The 20,729-nt window shown below is 44.7% G+C and overlaps 2 protein-coding genes across 4 annotated transcripts; one reads left to right on the top strand and one right to left on the bottom strand.

Annotated features, from left to right (window-relative positions):
- Positions 1–3,728: 3,728 nt before the first annotated feature.
- Positions 3,729–12,602, top strand: TRIM68 (tripartite motif containing 68). Of its 3 annotated transcripts, none has more exons than XM_008707258.2 (7): positions 3,729–3,790; positions 6,582–7,064; positions 8,728–8,823; positions 9,664–9,924; positions 10,318–10,340; positions 10,912–11,012; positions 11,214–12,602. In XM_008707258.2, exons 2-7 carry the CDS (start codon positions 6,639–6,641, stop codon positions 11,762–11,764), a joined length of 1,458 nt encoding a protein of 485 aa, XP_008705480.1. In that variant the 5' UTR covers positions 3,729–3,790; positions 6,582–6,638; the 3' UTR covers positions 11,765–12,602. The 3 variants fall into 3 exon arrangements, with proteins under 3 accessions (XP_008705480.1, XP_008705481.1, XP_040486716.1); XM_008707259.2 differs by having other exon boundaries at positions 3,782–3,843; XM_040630782.1 differs by having other exon boundaries at positions 3,782–3,843; positions 6,582–6,716.
- Positions 12,603–16,573: 3,971 nt separating this feature from the next.
- Positions 16,574–20,389, bottom strand: LOC103677996 (olfactory receptor 52I2). Its single transcript, XM_008707257.2, has one exon. It carries the CDS (start codon positions 17,825–17,827, stop codon positions 16,853–16,855), a length of 975 nt encoding a protein of 324 aa, XP_008705479.2. The 5' UTR covers positions 17,828–20,389; the 3' UTR covers positions 16,574–16,852.
- Between the last annotated feature and the right edge of the window lie 340 nt (positions 20,390–20,729).

Genomic DNA, 20,729 nt, shown 5'->3' on the forward strand with positions numbered 1-20,729 from the left:
CAAAATTGCATCAGATCCACAGGTTAAGGGTTCAGTCCTACAAGACTGCCCCGCCCCCACACACAGCTTGTTACCTGTACTTCTACCTACTGGCTATAAACCACAGGTTCCTCTTTGGGTTCAATTAATTTGCTAGAGTGGCTCACAAAACTCAGGGAAACATTGTACTTACTACATTATTAGTTTATTATTAAAGCTTATAACTCGGAAACAGCCACATGAAAGAGACGCAGACGGCAAGGTACAAGAAGGGGTGCAGAGCTTCCATGACCCCTTTTTAGGCATGCCACTCTTCCAGCACCTCCACACAGTTACCAACCCAGAAGCTCTCCCAACCCTGTCCTCTTGGGTTTTTATGGAGGCTTCATTATGGAGGCATGACTGATCAAATCATTGGCCATTGGTGATTGATTCAACCTCCAACCCCTTTCTCCTCCCCAGGGTATCAGAGGTAGGGGGGAGAGTAAGACTGAAAGTTACAACCCTGTAAATATAATATGGGTCCTCCTGGCTACAGTCCCCATCCTTGGGTGAGGTCCAAAAGTCATATCATTAACATAACAAAAGACACCTTTATGGCTCTCAGCACAAAGGAAATTCCAAGGGTTTCAGGAGCTCTGTGCCAAACATAAGCAAGAAGGCCAAATATATATTTCTAATTATAAATCACAATATCACAACTTCACATAATTACGCACTCATAAATTATGGAAACATTGACACTCTAAGGATAATAACTTACTAAAACAAATTAAAAGTTGAAAGAAATCTAAATAGATACCAATACAATGAACTGTAAAGCTATTTCTTATTTTTTTAATCCAACGTAACACTGATATCAAAACCAATAACAGTATTTGTCTGGCTCGTTCTTCAGCCAACCATCCAGAAACCTTGCTGTTTATTATATGTAACAGTTGCCATTGTAATATGTAGTTATATTCTCATATATAGATACACAAAGATATAAACATATATTGGTAACTAGAAATAAAAAATAATATATAAATATATATTTTTTAAAACATCTCACACACACATACATACTTTTATATTCCCATCCATGGCATCTCACACTGAATCCACACTGAAGTAGGTCTTCTTCCTACTATTGCTGCTTTCCTTTGCTTCTAGAGTTGCTCCCTTCTCTCTACCCTCTGTTCTAAGTCTCTTGGGATAAGGAACATACACTCTCAGTGACTGCCCAGTCACGTTCACAGGCCTCCAGTGACTCGGGAGCACTTCCAAAAAGGCTCTCCACATCCTCTAGACAGAATTGCAGGTTTTAGCTTCTAGGCTCCCCTTGCCCCTCTATTCCTGACTCTCTTTCCCTGTCTAAGTGAGAGTATTAACAAAGGTCTGAAGCTTTGCCGCCCTGAGCAGGAATTTCTTCTCTCTTAGCTTGGGCTAACATTGAGTGGGTGGGGGAGGGAGGCCCTAAACTCCCCTGCTTAGACTCTGAAGAAGTGTCCTCCTTGTTTTCTGGAAACTGAAGACAATCTAGAATACTGGAAGAACAGGAAGTCTTATTCTATTATTACAAAAGGTCCAGAAAGAGACTTTTGAGGTAGAGTGGGGCAACTACCCACTGTCTGAGGTGCACTGCTCTTAGCCTCCACCCCTCGCAGGTTTTTCTTCTGACTGCTATGTCACCATGGGCAGCTCTCCTGTCCTCTAAAGTTCAAGCATAAGCTTGTATGAAGCTTAGTGAGTCCCAAGGGTTTGTCCCAACTTCCCACCCCTTCCTTAGTCCTACTCCCTTCCTTACCCCTACTTTCTCAATGCCCTCACCTTCTTCCCTGCCCCCCAATCTGTTCTCAGTCTTTACTTCTCTTATGGTAACATTCTTCACCCACAGCAGACACCATCTCACAGTTAGCCACTCACCTTGTTGTCCTGGTCTGTGCTGCATTCAGGCAGAGGGCTGTGGTCTGAAGTTACAGCTACAGAATGTCTCCAAGACAGGGCCTCTCCTGCATATACACATCTGCCTTTCACAGCAAACAAGGCACTCTGAGTGAGGCTGGGAAGGACAGCTTCTCTGCAGGAGTGATGGGCTGATAGGCCTCCAAAAGCTCTCTGTCCAGCCTTCCCTTGGTGAACATGAGCGCTCTCCCCCAGCAACCATACGATGCCCTTTTGTCTGGGCCCCTGAGAGTCAGTCATGGTCATGGACAATTGCAAGTTACAAATGAAAATGATCTCTCCATTAAGTATTTTAACTTCACAGAAGCTCCAAAGTACAACCAACTTGATCTTGAGCTCCTGACGAACAGAGACTGTATGGCTCATAGTTGTAATCCTAGCACCCAGTACAAAATGTCACAAAGAGCTGATGCTCAATATATGTTTAAAGCAACTTGTTTCACTTCACCTATTCACTCTTCTGTTAGGCAGCAATTTGTCCAGATCCAGGTGAGTAAGACAATCCAACTGAGACATCAGTAACCTCTTTCCTTCTTCTTTTTTTGCTCATGGTCCCATTGGTTTCAGGAATTTTCTGGTACTCACTCTTCAGAGTTTCAACTATGGCCTGGGCCCTGACATTGGCACGAGGATCCAAAGAGTATCCAACAATGAGATTCTTTAGAACTGGGCTTCGGTTGGAGCCTTTCCTGGTTATTTTCCATGTGGACAGGACATGCCTTTATTGGCTTATTCAGTAAGCATCTAAGTATCAGGAAGAGGACGAAGTGCTGCGAGTGCGAAGAAAAACCCAAATCACTGCCTTAAGTAGCAGTTGTGTGTGCACATGACTGAGTCTCTGTCTTTGGGTGAGGATGGGGTACCCGTCATTTAAAATGAAAAATTTTAAAGAAATTAATGACAACTTGTGACCACGGTTTCCACTTCTACTCTATCGGATTTTAATACATGTTTCTATTTTTTTTTTAAGTTTTTATTGTACTTCTAGTTAGTTAATATACAATGTTATCACTTCAGGTATACGACATAGTGATTCAATCCTTCCATACATCACCAAGTGCTCATTAGAAAAGTGCATTCCTTAATTCCCATCTCTGTTTCTAACTTTAAAATGGATTGCAGCAATAAGTGATAAGAAGCTGCCTGTTTAAGTGTTAAAGGGTAAGAGTTTGCCAGGAAAACGCAGGAGGGGTTTTTTTGTTTGTTTGTTTGTTTGTTTGTTTGTTTGTTTTTTCCCGTAAGAACCCAGTATCTGCAGACCGGAGCCAGGAAAGGTCTTTCATCTTACAAGAAACTGCAAATGAGTGTCCAGGCCCGCGCTAAACTGGGTCACAGAACCAGACGCGACTGACCTCATAGGCTTCTGAGTTTAACACAGAAAACTGGCAAATGAATAGCATTAGGTCCGGTGCTACTACCCCGAAGGAACAAGGCACCCTCTGCAGAGCCTCTAGTCAGAGCGGAAGCGAGAGACTGAGGTGGTCCCTTGGGTCGAGAGTCAGCACGTCCTCTGCTAATGCACGGCTTGAGCGGCCTCATTCGGGACCCGAAACGCTTCCACCTGTCGTGGGACTGACTCCTGGGCCCCTTCACAGTTTAAAACACTGAGTGGGAGAAGGAGCCAGAAAAACCGACGTAGCAGAGAAAAAGCACTGGCACGCCGAGAGCCAATCTCCGATTGGCTAGAGTTGTCTTGATCCCTGTCTGTGATTGGCTGTTCCCACAAAGACGCCGCCGGCGTGCGATCCCGGCGCCCGGGCTCTGCCCGCCGCTCATTGGCTCCGGACCTATGGGCGGGGCCTGGGAGGCCTGCCTGAGAGGCCCAGGAGCCGGCTACTTTGGGGCCTTCATCTCCCAGCTGGCGGTAAGTGCTGCCGTGGCTTGACCTGGCGCTTGTGCCGCTACCGGCACTTGGCGGTGAGAACCGGGCGTCTTCACTTTCGGTTTCCGCGGCGGGCGCTAGTCCCGGCTGAGGAGGGAGGTGGGTGGACAGCTGTGCCTGTTCTGAAGTCAGTAGCCCTGCAGGCTCACCTTCTGCTGTCCGCGGGCCCTGCTCCGCAGTCTTGTGGTCGGGAGGTTACCACCCCTCTGCTCCAGAACCCCCGGGGTCACCGCCTCCCTCGCCCCTCTCTCCACTCTGGACTCTCCTCTCCAGGCTTTGCCACGTTCTGTCTCCCGCCCTGAAATAAATGTCTTTCCCAGACAGGCTCCCTACCCTGGCGAAGGCAAGGTCGAAGCAATTAAACGTTTAATCAAAGTTTTATCAAAGTAATTTATGTATAATAAAAAATAAATCAATAAACCGGGTCTTATATGGAAGAGCAATAGTAGCTACCTGACCCTAAGTCCTTCTTGCAGAGGCCACCACTTTGAACTTTTTCATGTTTAAATTTTTATGACTCAGAAAATCTAAAACATGCTTTTGCTGCATTTTTTGATTTATCGGTTTGATATTTCTTTACCTCACCTTCCTACTGCCACCATCTTCTCAATTTTCGATTTCTGTTTGCATTCTCCTGTTGATCTTTGTAGCTTGAAATCATAGGTAATCAACTTCTCTTGTGTCACCTTTAAGTGGTTAGCTCTTGGTGCCCCCACTGTATTAGATGATATTGACACTTCCATTTCCAACCTACTATCAGACCTCAACGTTTACACTTAATTCTTTCATATTCAAAAAATGTTTGAGGCACTCTTCTTGATGTTGAGGATGTAGTTGTGAACAAAATAAGAAAATATCCCTATCCTCATGAAGCTTCCAATGTGGGAAGATAATAATGTGTGTATATTAAGTGATGTTAAGGGCAGGATCATGGAGAAGTCATTTCAAGCTGCAAAAACAGCAGGAACCCAAATAGGGTAGAATAAATAGACGTGGGGTGTGCAAGAAAGTGTGGAAGTTTCTCTCTTTGCTTAACTGGGCACAGTTGCTGTTTCAGGGTTGAAGAGAGAGAGCTTCCTTACTGGACTGATGGTGGGGAACCAGGAGAGGCCCTCAGTAGGTTAGGGATTTCACAAAACTAGGTTTTAGGATACCGGGTCCCACAGTTTGGCAGTGATAGTGGGAGGTGGAAAATAAGGAGGCAGGTAGGACAATGAGAAGCATGACCTACTGCTGGCTTGTAACAGAGAGCCCTTGCAAAATCTACATACTACTCCAGTTTTTTCAGGAAGCCTACTGGACTACCCTAAATCACAGTGATTTCTCTCTCTCTCTTTTTTAAAAAAACATTTTATTTATTTATTTGAGAGAGAGAGAGGGCGCACATGCGCACAAGCTGGGGGGAGGGGTTAGAGGGAGAAGAAGACTCCCTGCTGAACAGGGAGCCAAATGCAGGACTTGATCCCAGGACCCTGAGATCATGACCTGAGCCAAAGGCAGATGCTTAACTGACTGAGCCACCCAGGTGCCCAATTTCTCTCTCTTGAATTTTTATTCTACCTTGAAGCTAGAGAGGTTAAGTAATTTGCCCAAGATAGAATGGCAGAGCCCAGGACCAAGCATCTGTAAAATGAAAACAATAGAATAATGGTTTCCATTTAAGGTTGTGAAATAAACTGAGTTAATCTGTGTAAATCACTCGGAATAGTGCCTGGCACACAGTGTTAGTGCTCAGGGAGTGTTTGCTATTATTATTACTGTATAATATGCTCTCAATTAGCAAACAAATTATAAAAGCATTGTGGGTCTTGGATCTATTTCCTTTGTCTAGCTGGTTTATTCATTCAACAAACATTTATTTAACAACAACAGCATGGCAGACACAGTTTAGGTGTGGAGGATACAGCCATGACTAAGACCAACAGGACTCTTCCCTTCATAGATTCTAGCCAGTAACACAAACTTGGAAAGTAAACAAAGAAATATTGTCTACTGAGCCAAGAGCCTGCCATTGATCGTTCAAGTTCCATACTCATCTCTGGCCCTGGCAAAAATCTCAGGTTTCTTGCTGGGGTAGTGACTTCATCAATATGTGTTTGACTGTCATCAGTTGACCTGTGTTTTTATCTTCCAGTGGATGTTATTTCATCTCTGCTTCTGAACGTATCACTGAAGTCTGAGGAGAGTGTCTTGACAACTTAGTGAATGCCAGGGCTAGAGGATGTGGAGAAAGCATTGTTGGTTCCCTTATACTTTACACTCTGGTGTGCAATGCAAGAGAACAAACTGAGCATACTGGCAATGGACTTCTGGCATGTTACCTTCTCTGCACCTTGAACTCTATAAATATACATATAAACATACTAGAGAGTAAGGTGAGGGGTATTTCTGGCCTTATTTTGGATACTGAAACACCACTTTTTGTGGGACCTTTCCCAAGCTCAAGAGAAACAATACTGATTTGGAGAGTGTGATTGAAGTAGAGTGGGAATTGTCTGGTTGAGCAAACTCAGGAGAGTCAGAGATGACCAAATGAATGAAAACTGAAAACTCCCAATATCCACTCACTTAAGCACCCCCAGATGTCTCCACAGTGGTATGGATAATGTGACCCAGTCGGAACTTCAGTTGGGAAGGCCAGCACTTATATTAACCAAGGTCAATAAAGGATCCAAAGAAGGAAATTGGGTTTTTTTCAGTCACTAATTATCCCTTTTGCTGATCCCTTTGCTCTTCAACAGAAGAACATTTTATCTTTTTTTCTTCTTCTCAGCCTTGACTACTTCTGCCTGGCTGTATTCATGTTCTGAAGAGGGAGTGAGAAGGAGACATGGATCCTGTGGCATTGGCAGAAGCCATTGTGGAAGAAGTGGCCTGTCCCATCTGCATGACCTTCCTGAGGGAGCCTGTGAGCATCGACTGTGGCCACAGCTTCTGCCACAGCTGTCTCTCTGGACTGTGGGAGGTTCCAGGAGAATCCCAGAACTGGGGTTACACCTGTCCCCTCTGCCGGGCTCCTGTCCAGCCAAGGAACCTACGGCCCAATTGGCAGCTGGCCAATGTTGTAGAGAAAGTTCGTCTGCTGGGACTGCAGCCAGGAATGGGGCTGAAGGGCGATGTGTGTGAGCTCCACAGGGAACCATTAAAAATGTTCTGCAAAGAGGATGGCCTGATCATGTGTGAGGCCTGCAGCCAGTCCCCTGAGCATGAGGCCCACAGTGTCGTTCCCATGGAGGATGTCACCTGGGAATATAAGGTGGGAAATGGAGGCCAGCCACCCTGGTCCCTCCTGTCCCCCATTCTTGGCTATCTCCAGATCAAGGACTTGACCAGGAGCCCCAGATACTAAATGAAAGCTGATTCCTTTGGCTCCTCACACCCGTAGATCCTGGGGACCTGAGGCAGTGAGCCACACCTCTCTTTGCATTTCCTTCCCTCCCCCATCCACACGCCTTCGCTGATCCCAGCATGGCTTAATGCCTGACCCAAACATGCTTTCCATCCTGAGAATTTGAAGGAGACCGATTTGGGTTTGCTGGGGTTCTGAGTGCGTCAGAGGAGTTCGGGCGTGAGATCGTCAAGGCTGCGCCCTGTGGAACCTGCAAACTCCTCACACTGCCACCAGTAGTCGTTTGGCAGAGTCACTTCAACTCCCTCTTTTATTGACAAAACGGAGGCTTTGAAATTTGAGATCATGATAACTGATTTTAGAGCTGGAAGGGACTGTGGCTCAATCATTTAGGATTGAGTGACATTAATCTAACGTTATAAGATGCCTCTGACTTTAGGTTAAATTAGTTAAAGGAAGATCAAAGGCAGGGACTCAGGTCTTGCTCTTCAGCCTGTGTTCTTTCTCCTCTCCCTACACTTTGTGTGGGGGGGTGGTGGGGGGGTCATCTCTGTCACACCTGCTACTCCTTCTCTGTTGCTGCCTTCATCAGCTTCCAGGCTCTTGCTCTTTTCTCAGATGTCCGTGCTGATACATCTTTATCAGATTCATTATCCCAGTGATTCTGTGATCCATTGGTCTAGTACTGGTCTTAATTCTCTTTCTTGCAGTTGAGATTAGAAGGTAAGAATGTAAGACAAATCCCCTGAATTAGGTGTTTTCCTATGCATGAATACTTTCTAAAAAATTACAAGTATTTACTCACTCATTTTATTTTGAATTTTAAACTAGGGAGGCAGTGAAATATAGGCGTAATAGTTAGAGAGCTGGGTTAAATCCCAGCCCAATGATTTACTACCTGCATGACTTTGGATAGTTCACTCACTAAGCCTCAGTTTTCTTATCTATACAATAGGGATAATACTGAAGGGGTCAAGAGTACTAAATGTAGGTTTAGTGCTGAAGCCACAGATGGCAGCTGGTAAATCTTTAATAAAAGGGTTAATATTTGTGTCAGAACACTTTATGCTTCCCGGCAGTAAACTTGTAGTATCCTCGGAAAGTGCTTCTTACCTTTAATTTGCATGTGAACCACCCGAGGATCTTGCTAAAATTCAGGTTCTAATTCAGTAGGTCTGGGGTGAGGCTGGGGTTCTGCATTTCTAGCAAGCTCTCTGGTAAAGTGGATGCTGCTAACCCGCTTGCACCACACTTTGAATAACAAGGTTTTAAGAGGCCATAGGATAACAAGGCAGATACAGATAAAAATAAGCATGGATACGAATGTCTAAGGTTGGAAATGGACCTTTTCTTCTACTTTACAGAAACTTAGAAACTGTGGGAGTTGAAATGATTGTGGGTTGGAGAGCTGCCCTGGATGTCATCTGGGCAGGAATCACTCCCCCTGTAGCCTTCATTCTGGCCCACTGCCCGAGGGACGCCTGTTTTCCTATCACCTTCCAGTGCTAGGAAGTCTCATCATCAACCTGGGCTGCCGGACGTGTCCTCACAAGGTTTTTACTTCTTTCAGTGGAAACTGCACGAGGCTCTGGAGCATCTGAGGAAAGAGCAAGATGAGGCCTGGAAGCTGGAAGTTGGTGAGAGGAAACGAACTGCCAGCTGGAAGGCAGGTTGCCACCTGGGGAAGGGAAACTGTATGGTTGCTATGTTGTCCGGGAGCTGGCCTGTGGTTGCTTCCTCTTCCTCGTCTCTGTGAGGCAGAATGTGGCATTGAAGTCAGAGAGCCTGGGGTTCTCCAGCCAGCATTCTCTACCAAGTGCATGGCCTTGGTTTCTTAATAGTGATAGAGCGATAACCTCTGGTTTTATGTCCTCATATGTGAAAAAAGGAAAACTGTGTGATTCAGGTATGCATTAGTTCACAGTGGCAAGACTTACATAATGCTTAGTAAAGCATGGTTTCTGTTTCACTTTCCCCAGGTAGAGCATTTTTACTAAGAGTTAAGCTATTAAAATATTAGAAAATCATCCCTGTAATAAATTTGAGGACTACCAAATCATCAGAACTGTTGTTCCACAGAAGGTAACATCGAGCCAGTCTAATAAAGCATAGTGAATTGATATGATATCAATAAGGAGCAAAACTCACAGCATAGTTAAGTTACACTGCCTTAGAGGCTTAAGTGTAATTCTTCTGGTCATTATTCTGAAAATGAAATATATTATTCTGAAAATAGAGAATAGCTTAGAGCATATAGTACCAAGATAATATCCTGGGCCCTACTAGGGTCAATAAGAGTGGTGATAGGGACCCAGAAGCATGTGCTGGAGCTCTGGGAGCGGAAAGGTAGGCAAAATAGTCTCCTTTATCTGGGCTTCTGCAGTGCCTGATGCACAGTTGGTACCCACACATTCCAGAGTGTGTGTATGCATGTGCCAGTGCCCTCCGTCCTGGGAGGCCCTTACAAGTACAGAATCAGTGCTGATTTCTGGTCTTGGCTCTACAGATACAGGTGGAAACCCGAAAGCAGAGTATCATGTGGGAGTTTGAGAAATACCGGCGGTTACTAAAGAAAAAGCAGCCACCAGGTCGGCGACTGGAGGTGGAAGCAGCCGCAGCTCTGGCCAGCCTCGAGCAGGAAGAGGGGGAGACCATGCAGAAACTGGAGCAGAATCGCAATGAGCTCATCCAGCAGAGCCGAGTGCTGTGGAGGCTGATTGCTGAGCTGGAGGAGAGGTCTCAGAGGCCTGTCCGCTGGATGCTGCAGGTAAGTGGCGGGTTGTTCTGGGAACTCTGAAGGAGAGCTGAAGATGGTGTGGGACTCCAGGAGAGAATTAGCTAGTCTTCAGTGGGGCCTGTCGGCACTCTGCCCACCAGACGTGGATCCCATATACCGCCCCCTCCACTATGCCTGCTGCTCTACCCCTGGCATGACCTTTTGTCGCCTTGTAGGTGGGACAGCACTCAGGCAGCTCTGGCATAATACCCATCCCTCCCCTCTGGCCTGGGAGTCAAGGTGGAGCCTGAAATCAAGCCGTCGAGCCTTGCTCTCTGCCTCCTTTTCCCTCAGAGAAGCCCCGTCCTGGGGCTCAGTGTTGTCTGGTCCCTCTGAGGAATAGCACATATTCATGTGCTCCTTTTTTTTTTTTTCTCCTTCTAGGGTATTCAGGAAGTCTTAAACAGGTATGTTCCATCCTTGGAGCCCCTAAGCAGCCCTGTAAGGAATAGTGGGGCCTGGCCAGAGGCAGAAGTGGGGAAGGAACATAGACCCACTACAGAAGAGTTGCTGCTGGTGCATCGTCTTTCACTGTATTTGCTAAAGAAGCTTTGTTCATCACTCTTTTTCCTTCTTTGTACTCGGTCAAATTCATTTCAAGTATTACCGATAAGAATTTCAGATAAAGTTATAAAATACGTAGTCTCAGGTAGATTGCCCAAGAAAGGAAGACTGCAGATGTCTCTAGTCGTGCTCCAGCCCGAGTATTTGCCTTCCTCCTCTGTGGCACACTGCTTCCTCTCCCTGTGCCAAGTGCACATCTGCCCCTCCCCCAGCCCAGGAATGTGAGTATTCTCTCTGCACCACAAACCTTTCAGGCTCAGCCAAATAATCATCACATCTCTGCTTTGCCTGGTGTCGCTGGGGAGGGGCACCCCACTGACTGACTCTGGCCAAGCCCCTCTTTCCTATAGTAAGGGAAGGCCCATATGGCAGAAATAGGACTTCTGGCCCCAAGGCTTACCCCTTCTCTGCCAGGAGCAAGTCTTGGAGTCTGCGGAGGCCAGAACCAGTCTCCCTGGACCTAAAGACAGATTGCCGCGTGCTGGGGCTAAGAGAGATTTTGAAGACGTACGCAGGTAATGAATGCTAGGAGAGGTTATGGTGGGTGGTGGGAAGGACCCCTCCTAGAGAATGAAAATGGTTCAGTGCCCTCTGGATGCCCCAGCTCTCCCCAGTCCTGCTCATCTCTGAGAAGCCTGTGGCTGTGTTTATCAGAGAGACCACACCCACGCCCTCTGCCGCGTTTCAGTGTCACCAACCAGGATCTTTTTCCCCAGCTGACGTGCGCCTGGATCCAGACACCGCTTATTCTCGCCTCGTTGTGTCTGAGGACAGAAAATGCGTGCGCTATGGAGACACCAAGCAGAAACTGCCTGACAATCCTGAGAGATTTTACCGCTACAATATCGTCCTGGGCAGCCAATGCATCTCCTCAGGCCGGCACTACTGGGAGGTGGAAGTGGGAGACAGGTCAGAATGGGGCCTGGGAGTGTGTAAGGAAAATGTGGACCGGAAGGAGGTGGTCTATTTATCTCCCCACTATGGATTCTGGGTGATCAGGCTGCGGAAGGGAAATGAGTACCGAGCAGGCACCGATGAGTACCCCCTCCTGTCCTTGCCAGTCCCTCCCCGCCGGGTGGGGGTCTTCCTGGATTATGAGGCCCATGATATCTCTTTCTACAATGTGACTGACAATGGCTCCCACATCTTCACTTTCCCCCACTATCCCTTCCCTGGGCGTCTCCTGCCCTACTTCAGTCCTTGCTACAGCATTGGAGCAAACAACACGGCTCCTCTGGCCATCTGCTCCCTGGATGGGGAGGACTAAGAGGGCCACCATCCTAGCCAGAGGCCTTGGAGTTTCACCTGGCCCACAAGGGTCATGGAGGGCATTGCCACCATCAAGGATCCCCTTGAACTAAGCTGAGTCTAGGATCCAGGGAGTCCTCCGCCTGACCCAGTAGGCTGTTGCTACTCGGCCAAGGTCTCTCACTAAACTATTTATGTAAAAAAAGCTGAGGCTCAGTCAAATGAGCATGGCAGGCCTGTGAGGGAAGCACGACAGGGCTGAGGACGAGGATCGGAGCAGTTGTGAGATAACGTGTTGGTGTCAGAGTCAGGACTCTGTCCTTTCTGTAGCTCGTGCTCCTCTTCCCCAGTCCCTGTGGGTGCCATAATTGAGTCAGGCGAGGATGATGAAGGAGATCCAATCTATAGGAAACCCTTTGCATTGGGTTTACCAAAAAGCCAAAAGATAATTGTTCGTGTCCAGAGCTGGTTGCCATGCTGATACCAGAGGACACTCTGCCTGAGGTTTGCTGCTACCGAGCAACCCATATTTGACCCCAACTCTCTGACCCCCCACAGCTAGAGAAATGCCTTGCAACATTGCCTAGGCCACCCCAGTGTGCATCCCCTCTCTGAGCATAAGCTGGGAAAATCACTGTATCTCAGACTCTAAGGAGACCTGTGTCCTGGTCCTGCCCTTTCCTCCCAAGTGTCAGGATCAGAAAACCTGTGAGCCTTGTTCTTGTGTTCACTTTACGGATGAAGAAACTGAAGTGGCCTTAAATGCAGTAAGTTACTTCTCACAAAACTGTTGAAAAGAGATTGTAAAGCTTATAAAGTATTTCCCACATTCAAATGAAACAAGATGGACAAGCTTGCTTCTCAGGTCACCTGTCTGCATATCATTCATTACAGTTGGGTCTGAAACATCCTGTGTTTGAAGGGTTTTAGGTGTCCTCAGTGGAAAAATGGGTATGGTAATTGCAGACTCTCCTACGTCACAGGATTGTTGTGAAAATCTCAGAGCCATCCCGTATTTTTGTCCCTTTCTCAGGGATGGAGGAAGGCAGGCCGCGGATTTCGCCTGCGGTGGCCTCCCCGCCTCGCCCTCTTAGAGCCAGCATCTGTGCCGCAGTGCCTTTGTTTCATAGAGCCTCTCCCGACAGTCTCTGCCCTTTCGACAGAAAGGTGCCCTTGCCAGTGGCAGGCTCTGGGCCACAGTGATATGTTGTGCATCTGTTGTATGTGTTTGTGTCGGGATTAGAATGGGGACTGTGACCTCAGGGTAGAGAATGGAAATAATAAAAAGAAAAATTTAAAACAGATGCTCTGGGGAGAAGGCTCACCCACGAGCTAGTTGGGCTAAAGTTTGGATCTTTTTGTCACCAAGGGAATCTTCATGGCTCTGGTAACTGCATGATATTCTGACTTTCTCTTCTCTAAATCTATAACAGAAGAAGGACAAGGCATAAAAAGCCAGCTTGGGAGCCATACGTTATAATGACAGGGAATTAAAACTCTGTATCTGGGCTGTTGACCTTAGAGTGATGGTTATATGTGCCAAAAATAATTCCCTACAGGGCTTAAGAGTATGATGTGGGAATGCTTGTGCCTGGAGACAAACTGCAAGGCAAGCATGTGGAAACCATTGGCCTTGCCTATTGCAAGGGGCTGTGATGTGTCATCACGTGTCGTCGCCACGATGCCATAGAACACAACTTCTGATGTAGTTTAAGCTTGAAGATGGTGACTGTTGAGTCAGGATTGGACAGCAGAATAGTTACTAGGTCAGGTATAGGCAGAAGCAAAGTAATTCCTGCAATAAAGAATAGGAAAAATTGTCTTTCTACTTTAATTGTATTGGTTATTCATAGAAGGAGGAGGTAAAACGGGCTAAAATGGAGAAATAAACTCATTCTGCCCACCATGCTTCCAAGTTGCTCCTAGAGCATTAGCGGAAGGGGAGAAGTTTCCATTCTCTGCTTGGAGAGGAATGAACTGGTAAGTCACAGACCTGGTCTTGGCAAAGGATTGAGCTGACCTACATTAAAGGGGCCATGTGTCTTTGTACAGGGGGACTCCCTGGGGAATTGTTTATAGACTTGAGAAATCAATTTTTAGGAAGTTCTTCCAGTTATGTCCGTGGGCGCTCAGCAGAAGAGGCTAAGGACTGAACCAGTGTTGTTCTTTTACTATGGTTTTATTAGGACAAATCCTGGGAGTCTCTTGGAAAAAGGATTATTAGGTGATAAATTCATTTAAACCTAGAGTGAATTGAATAGTGTGGAATGACTTAATTGGTAACATGCAGTTTTAGGGAGGGTTTTGGTTTTTCTTTAGCATTTATAAGCTGATTTGGGTGCTATGATTACTTGTGGGAAGTACAAGGTATTTAACCTTGTTTATTTCATACTGTCTGATTTTTAAGACCAGGCAAGAATCTTGAAGTTCTTAGGTATATGAAAACCCTTTTCTGTAGGGGAGTTGCTTATACTTCCTTTCTAAGAACCCCATGAAGACAAAAACTTATTTCTCTGGTTCACCATTGTAGCCCAATCTAGCAGTGTGTGTGTGTGTGTGTGTGTGTGTGTGTGTGTGTGTGTGTGCGTGTGTGTGTGTGCGTGAGTAAATATTTAAAAGAGAGAACTTTCATTCATATGCCTAGAATCAAAAATAAGCTCTTGTCTCATAGGGGCATGAACAACTGGATGGTACTTAATTATAGTTCTGTTAAAAAAAAAAAAAGAAATGATTCGATGGATAATCACAAAAGTGGTCCAGGAAGGGAGACAGCAGGTGGTCATGAAGAGGGTAGAGTGTCTGCACCACTCCCTCGAATGCCTAGGGTATCTCCTCCATCTTGGTGACATCATTCACTGCAAGGCAGGGATGAGCTTTGCCCATCCTTATTTTACTAGCAGAGAAACAAGGGGTGCAATGCCTGAGCCTTGAGGCGAAAGACTATGAAAGGGGAAAATAGATAGTCCTGCAGAGAGACAGGGAAAATCCTTGACTCCCCACAGGAAATCCAGTCTCCCATTTTTCAAGCAGGATTGATTTTAATCTCTCAAGATCCAAACACTAAGACTCTGTGTGGGTCCCAGGCACTAGTCAAATGGCATATATTGCTTAGTGTGAGAGGGCAGGAGTCATGACTGATCTATCAGGAGAAGCACAGGATTTTCTATTTTGGGGTAGCCATGGCAGGGAACTAGTCCACTTTGGAAGTGTGGGTCTCAGCTAGTTTCAGGGAATACCAGTGTGAATGAAATACAGAGAAGGGCAGACTTCTGAGGGAAATGCTGGGAAGAAATTTCTGTTTTGAGTGCCAGGCTGAACTATGCCTTCGTTGCTTTACATCAGATTCTTTAATGTATCTAATATTCTTGCATTGGATGAACATAGTCAATTCTTTGGGTTGCTTGTAGGGAAACAACAATGTGACTTTTCAAAATGGAAGTCTTATCAAATGCGCATGACTACCTCATGACGTTGATTTGTTTTTATGTTAAGGAGGAGTTTCTTTGTCCTACTCTTTGGGAACTCAGTGCATCACTATTAGGTTTTTAGAAGTTGATTCCTACTTCATGGTATTCAGAAATAGAATACATTCTGGGTAGGTGAGTAATTTAATACTAGCAAAAGGTATAGATGCCAAGTTGTTAAGCTGAGTGTTTGAAACAGCTATCACCTGAGTGATACACGGGTATACCCGGGACCTACACGGGAGTACACGGGACCTACACGGGAATACACTTTCAGTAGTGCCTTGAGCTACTTAAAAGTGTGGAATTAGAAATTTATTGGGTATATTTTTAAGTACAGACAATATGTCAGATGTTGTGTTATGTGGTTTCTATTCATTATTTTCTTTAATCTTTAATATCCTCTATGAATTAACATTGTATCCTCCATCAATAGCAAGGAAATAGTAATACTCAGATATAATAACTTGTTATCAACACTCTTAGGAAATTATCTTTTATTAAGATTTTCAAATGTACCAGAATCAAATATACATATCTTTTACATTTGAAATCTTTTTCTTTTAACATATGCTGGTTATTGAGTTTAAGACTTTCTGAAAGGGGAAAATAAAAACAAAGACCAAATATATGTCTGGTGACCTGGAGAAGAATAGGGACATTTCAGCTTCGTTGTTGATACTGTTTTCTATTAACCTGCTCATCCCGGAGCACACTTCCATGGTGATGTCCAGATGAAGAAAGACTTATATTATAGTTGATCCTTCTTTTATGCCTTACAGTTAAGTTATACAGAACCAGACTGGGAAGCAAAGAGAAAGATGTCCACAATCAAACTCGCATTGCCTTAGCTTCTGTTGCTTCATAGCAAAAGGCTGGTGATTAGTACACTGAGTCCAACTAGCTTAACAGTAGGGGATAATTTAAAAGGATGTAGAGGTATCTTACAGAATTTAATAACAGAGATGTACCTGGGTGTCCAGAATAAATTGGAATCAGAGAACCAGAGACTCCATTTCTTCCTCCCATCTTACTAATCTGCTTATCTTGCTGTGGAACATATTTCTCTTTCCAAGTTCATGTGTTAGAAAATGACCACAGTCAGTGATCCCAAGTTTATATCTCCTCAGATAAACTGGGATTCAGTTTGGCTAGAGAAGGACTCTGGTCCCGGTATAAGCACATGACCCAAGTTGAGTGGATTCATCACTGGGCCAGAAGGCAGGGTTATATATTAACAGTTGCTTCCATAATAATCACATGAGTAAATGAAATTCTGAGAAAATCAGGCAGGTGTGTGGGGACCAAACAGTTGGTTTTTTCTGTGGGGGATGGTGGATACTCAGTTGAAAATAAGGGTCAGAAGCTAAGGAAAGAAAAACCCAAATCTATATTCTTTGCCCAGACTTATCTCTTATACAGATACTAGTTGATTGAAATCATTAAAAATGTCAGAAAATTAATCATTTCATATGCATTCTTGCTTGAAATTGGAAAATTAGACAAGAATGCACTTTGCAGCTTCATCTTAGAACTCTCTATGGTGCTAGGCAAACCAAACCAGCTCTACAGATTTCTAAGGCATCTTTGAATGCTTGCTCTTGAGTCATCTTGATTGCTCAAGATCTGAACAGAATGTGTGTTTAGGAACCCAGTTTGGAGTGGTCAAAGAGGCAGTGCATCAGCAAGCTCCATGTTCGCTTCCGTATTTGTTTGGTCCTCAGGCCATAAATGATGGGGTTTAAGGTGGGTGGGATGACCAGATACAAATCAGCTAACAGTACTTGAGTGTGGAGTGGCACCATAGCCTTCCCTAGCCAGGCCACGTAGATGGATGCCATCCCAGGTAAGTAGTACAGAGCCATAACCCCCACGTGAGAGCCACATGTGCTTAATGCTTTCAGCTGAGCATTCTTTGAGGAGAGACCACATACTGCCCGGAGAATTAGTTGATAGGAGGCAGCAATGAAGGCCACATCAGAACCCACAATAATGGATGAGCCAATCACACTGTAGAGACTACTGGGCATAGGGTCAGCACATGCCAACTTGGCTACAGCTATGTGCTCACAGTAGGAATGGAGAACCACATTGGAACCACAGAAAGGCAGATGACTTAACATCCAACTCAATGGAGTCATAAATATGACAGCTCTAATGGTGATGGCCATACTCATTGCCAGCATCAGTTGAGGTGTGAGAATTCTCTTGTAGTGTAGGGGCTTACAGATGGCTACATAGCGGTCAAAAGCCATGGCCAGCAATAGCCCTGTCTCCACAGATGTGGCTGCATGGACGATATACATCTGAGTGAAACAGGCATTAAAGCTGATAGAGCCATCTCCTGAGAAGAAGATGCTCACCATCTTGGGTACCACAGAGGAGGCCAAAACAATGTCCACAGCAGCCAGAACATACAGAAAGCAATACATGGGCTCTTGTAGAGTGAAATCCATCCAGATTACAGTCATTATGAGTGTGTTTCCTAACAGAGATGTGATATACATGGCACTCAGTGAAATAGCCAGCCAAAGATGTGAAGACTGCAAACCTGGGATGCCCACAAGGAAGAAGGTAGCAGGGGTTTCCATTGTGTGGTTATAGGGTATTCCCAGCATCACAGATGAGACTGCTTTCCTGTTAACACATAGAACGATGTAAGAAATGGATGCAATCCTGTAAGACTTTTCCCAGCTGTATAGTGCTAGGGACACCTGGTGGCATTTTCAATTCAGTGGACTACAGGATCAGAAAACTGACATCTGACAAATTTATCCTGTTCCACCTTCCATCTTCCTCAGGATTCTTTGCCTTCCTAATTTCTGTTTATTGTTAAGGTATCAGCTCATGGCTTACCTCTTTGGGGAGCCTTCTCTACCTTCTTCCCCATCCCATGCTGAGGCTAAATTAGGTATCTTTTTTTTTGAGCTTTCATGGAATCTCCCATGTTGACCTCTGAAGGACCTAAACTGACAATCCTAATACTCTACCTATGACTTTGTTGTATTTAGTCAACTATGTGTGTCTTTTTCATGGCCTTATACCAAGTGTGTGACCCAAAGCTGTGGTACACAAGTCCATTAAAAGATCTGTGTGCTCATAGCGAATAGTTTCCACAGAATGAGTGAGAAAACAGAGGAGTTTGTCTTCTATCTTTGTACGTTCAGTTCCTGATACTTAATAATTATCAAATGAAACAATGAACTTATTAAATTGAACATATCACATTTTTTGTCCTCGGTATAGTGCCTTGACAATAGATGAATGAAACATCCTTGAAGAAATGATTGATGGATTCAGGAAAATAAGAGAAGATTACCACTTAGAGATTACCACTTACCATGAGAGAACAATATTACCATAGGAGGTAATACACTGTCTGGAAATATTTATGATCCCCACCTTCCCTTTTTATTTCTCATCAGGGGTATATCCCTAAATAATTGGGTATGTCAGATTGATGGAAGGGACTGGCCACAGGATCCCAGACTGCAGTAGACATGTTCTCTGTTAACCAAGCACTAGGTAGACACTCACCTGGTTCCCAGTCCTAACCGTGGAACATATATTTGCTCCTTCCATTTACTCCCAGCACTAATTGACCTCACACCCAGCTACCATCACCAGGCTTGATGGGAGTCCTCAGAAGTTTTCTAAAAATCCGAATTTCTGGGATGATTGCAAACTGGTCTTTATTGAAACAGACAAACCATCACCACCACCACCAAAAATCTCTAAACATAGAAATGCCTTATAATGGGACGGATTGAATAAAGTACTGAGCTCTGCTTCGTGGTCGGATTAAAAGAACTTTGCTGTGTATAACCGCTGAGTGAGACATCTTTAGTGATAGACAATGAGAAGATAATGGAAAGCTTTTTGAAGTGGAATGGTAGTAAAGAGTGGGAAAAAAAATAATTCAGCATATCCTTAAGACTGTCATGTGTTTTCTGGATGCCACAAACTCAGAGTTGACCCATCATTGCTTAAAGAGCCAAAGAGGAACCTGAGGAACCAGAATGGAATGCCTCCCCCCACCACCCCACTCACCTCTGATCCAGGACCTCTCCTCCCCTGGAGCACTCCCCTACATCCACCTTTCTTCTGAGGGCAGTCTCAGCTGGTACCCTGCTCATCCCTCCTCTCTCCAGCCCTCACAACTTCTAGCTGGTCAAACCTTTCATTCCCTTGAGGGTTTTATTGTCCTCATATCTTTTTTTCTTAATTAGCACAATTGGAGGTTTATATATAATTTATTAGTCTTCTCAAACAACAGGACAGGTTAGTCGTCTTTTTTCATTCTTATTTCACTTTTTATTGCTACTGAAAATTTTCTTGCTAAGATCAAAGGTGGTCCCCATCAATGATGTGTAGCCAATCCGGTAATTTCTTTTCATTCTTTATTTTACTTGACCTATCCAAAATATTAAACATTACTGTCTGCTCCCGCATTTGTTAACTTTTTGTTTGAAGTAAACCATACAAACGAAAATGCACAGATTCAAATGTATAGCTTGATAAATTTTTATAAAGTAAGCACATGAACACACCCACATAGCCACTACCCATAGCAACATACAGACACAATGACTTCCTGATTGTTGAGGTGCACTGTTCAGAAAACTCTGATCAAGCTCTCCTAAGATATTTCCAGCCCAGAATCTGCCTCTTCCTTCAATCCTGTAGACATGTACATGAAAACCTGGAGGGCCAGTCACTAAAGAAAAGTTTACACAAGTCAAACTTCAGTAACTAAATCAGAGGATATGTGAGGATTTTTCATTCCTATTTAAAGAGCGGGAAATACACAATTCAAATCAAAATTGTCTTAAAGGTAAAAGCAGTTAATGCATAATTTACTTAAATGGTGCCTTTGTGTTTATGATAACCCTATGCCTCCCCTCTACAACCAAATAAACTCCCCATCAGTCCTGCTGCTCAGTTTCTTTTCTCAAAACTCCCTTTGGACCCTGAGAACTGTCTCTCCTTTATCGAAAGGTTGGACTTAACTTCCTTTCTCAGCTTTGAAGCAAAGCAAAGTGTTCCCTGTTCCCTCTTTCTACCCCCATCCTCTCATCATTTCCAAGAGGTGATCTTCATATCAGCACTACCCACCAGACCTGGCCAGCCCTTTACAGTGTGATGGAGGACTTACACCCTCCTTTCCAGGTTGACCTGGTCTTGAAACTCCATCAGCCCAACACCCAGTCCCCAGGTCAGTTACCCACGTTCCTGTTGTATTCTCTATTCAGCTGCTTCTGATGTGTCCACATTTCTTTTACTCAAAAGAAGAGGGATTTATTCAGTACCCTTCCCTTCAGGAGGAGCGGGAAGAGCAACATAAAATCAAAGATGAACAACATAGAGACACAATGAGGAGTGTTATCACTTTCAAAGATCTCCCATTGGAGTCTTCTTTTCCCCTTTAGATTCTCTATCATTCGGCTTTTCCCCTGGACACCCCAGTTTCCCTTGGCCTTTGCCAACAGCCGAATACTGCAACTACTCCAGAGACTGGTT

This window comes from Ursus maritimus, unplaced genomic scaffold (assembly GCF_017311325.1).
Source record: "Ursus maritimus isolate PB19 unplaced genomic scaffold, ASM1731132v1 scaffold_16, whole genome shotgun sequence".
NCBI classification, from domain to species: domain Eukaryota; kingdom Metazoa; phylum Chordata; class Mammalia; order Carnivora; family Ursidae; genus Ursus; species Ursus maritimus.

Excerpts from the sequence above, each read along its gene's own strand:
- LOC103677996 (XM_008707257.2), bottom strand. The coding sequence starts at position 17,827 with ATGCTGGGAATACCCTATAACCACACAATGGAAACCCCTGCTACCTTC.
- TRIM68 (XM_008707258.2), top strand. The coding sequence starts at position 6,639 with ATGGATCCTGTGGCATTGGCAGAAGCCATTGTGGAAGAAGTGGCCTGT. Across the intron at positions 7,065-8,727 it reads ATGTCACCTGGGAATATAAG|TGGAAACTGCACGAGGCTCT; the intron begins GTGGGAAATGGA and ends TACTTCTTTCAG. Across the intron at positions 8,824-9,663 it reads AACGAACTGCCAGCTGGAAG|ATACAGGTGGAAACCCGAAA; the intron begins GCAGGTTGCCAC and ends TTGGCTCTACAG.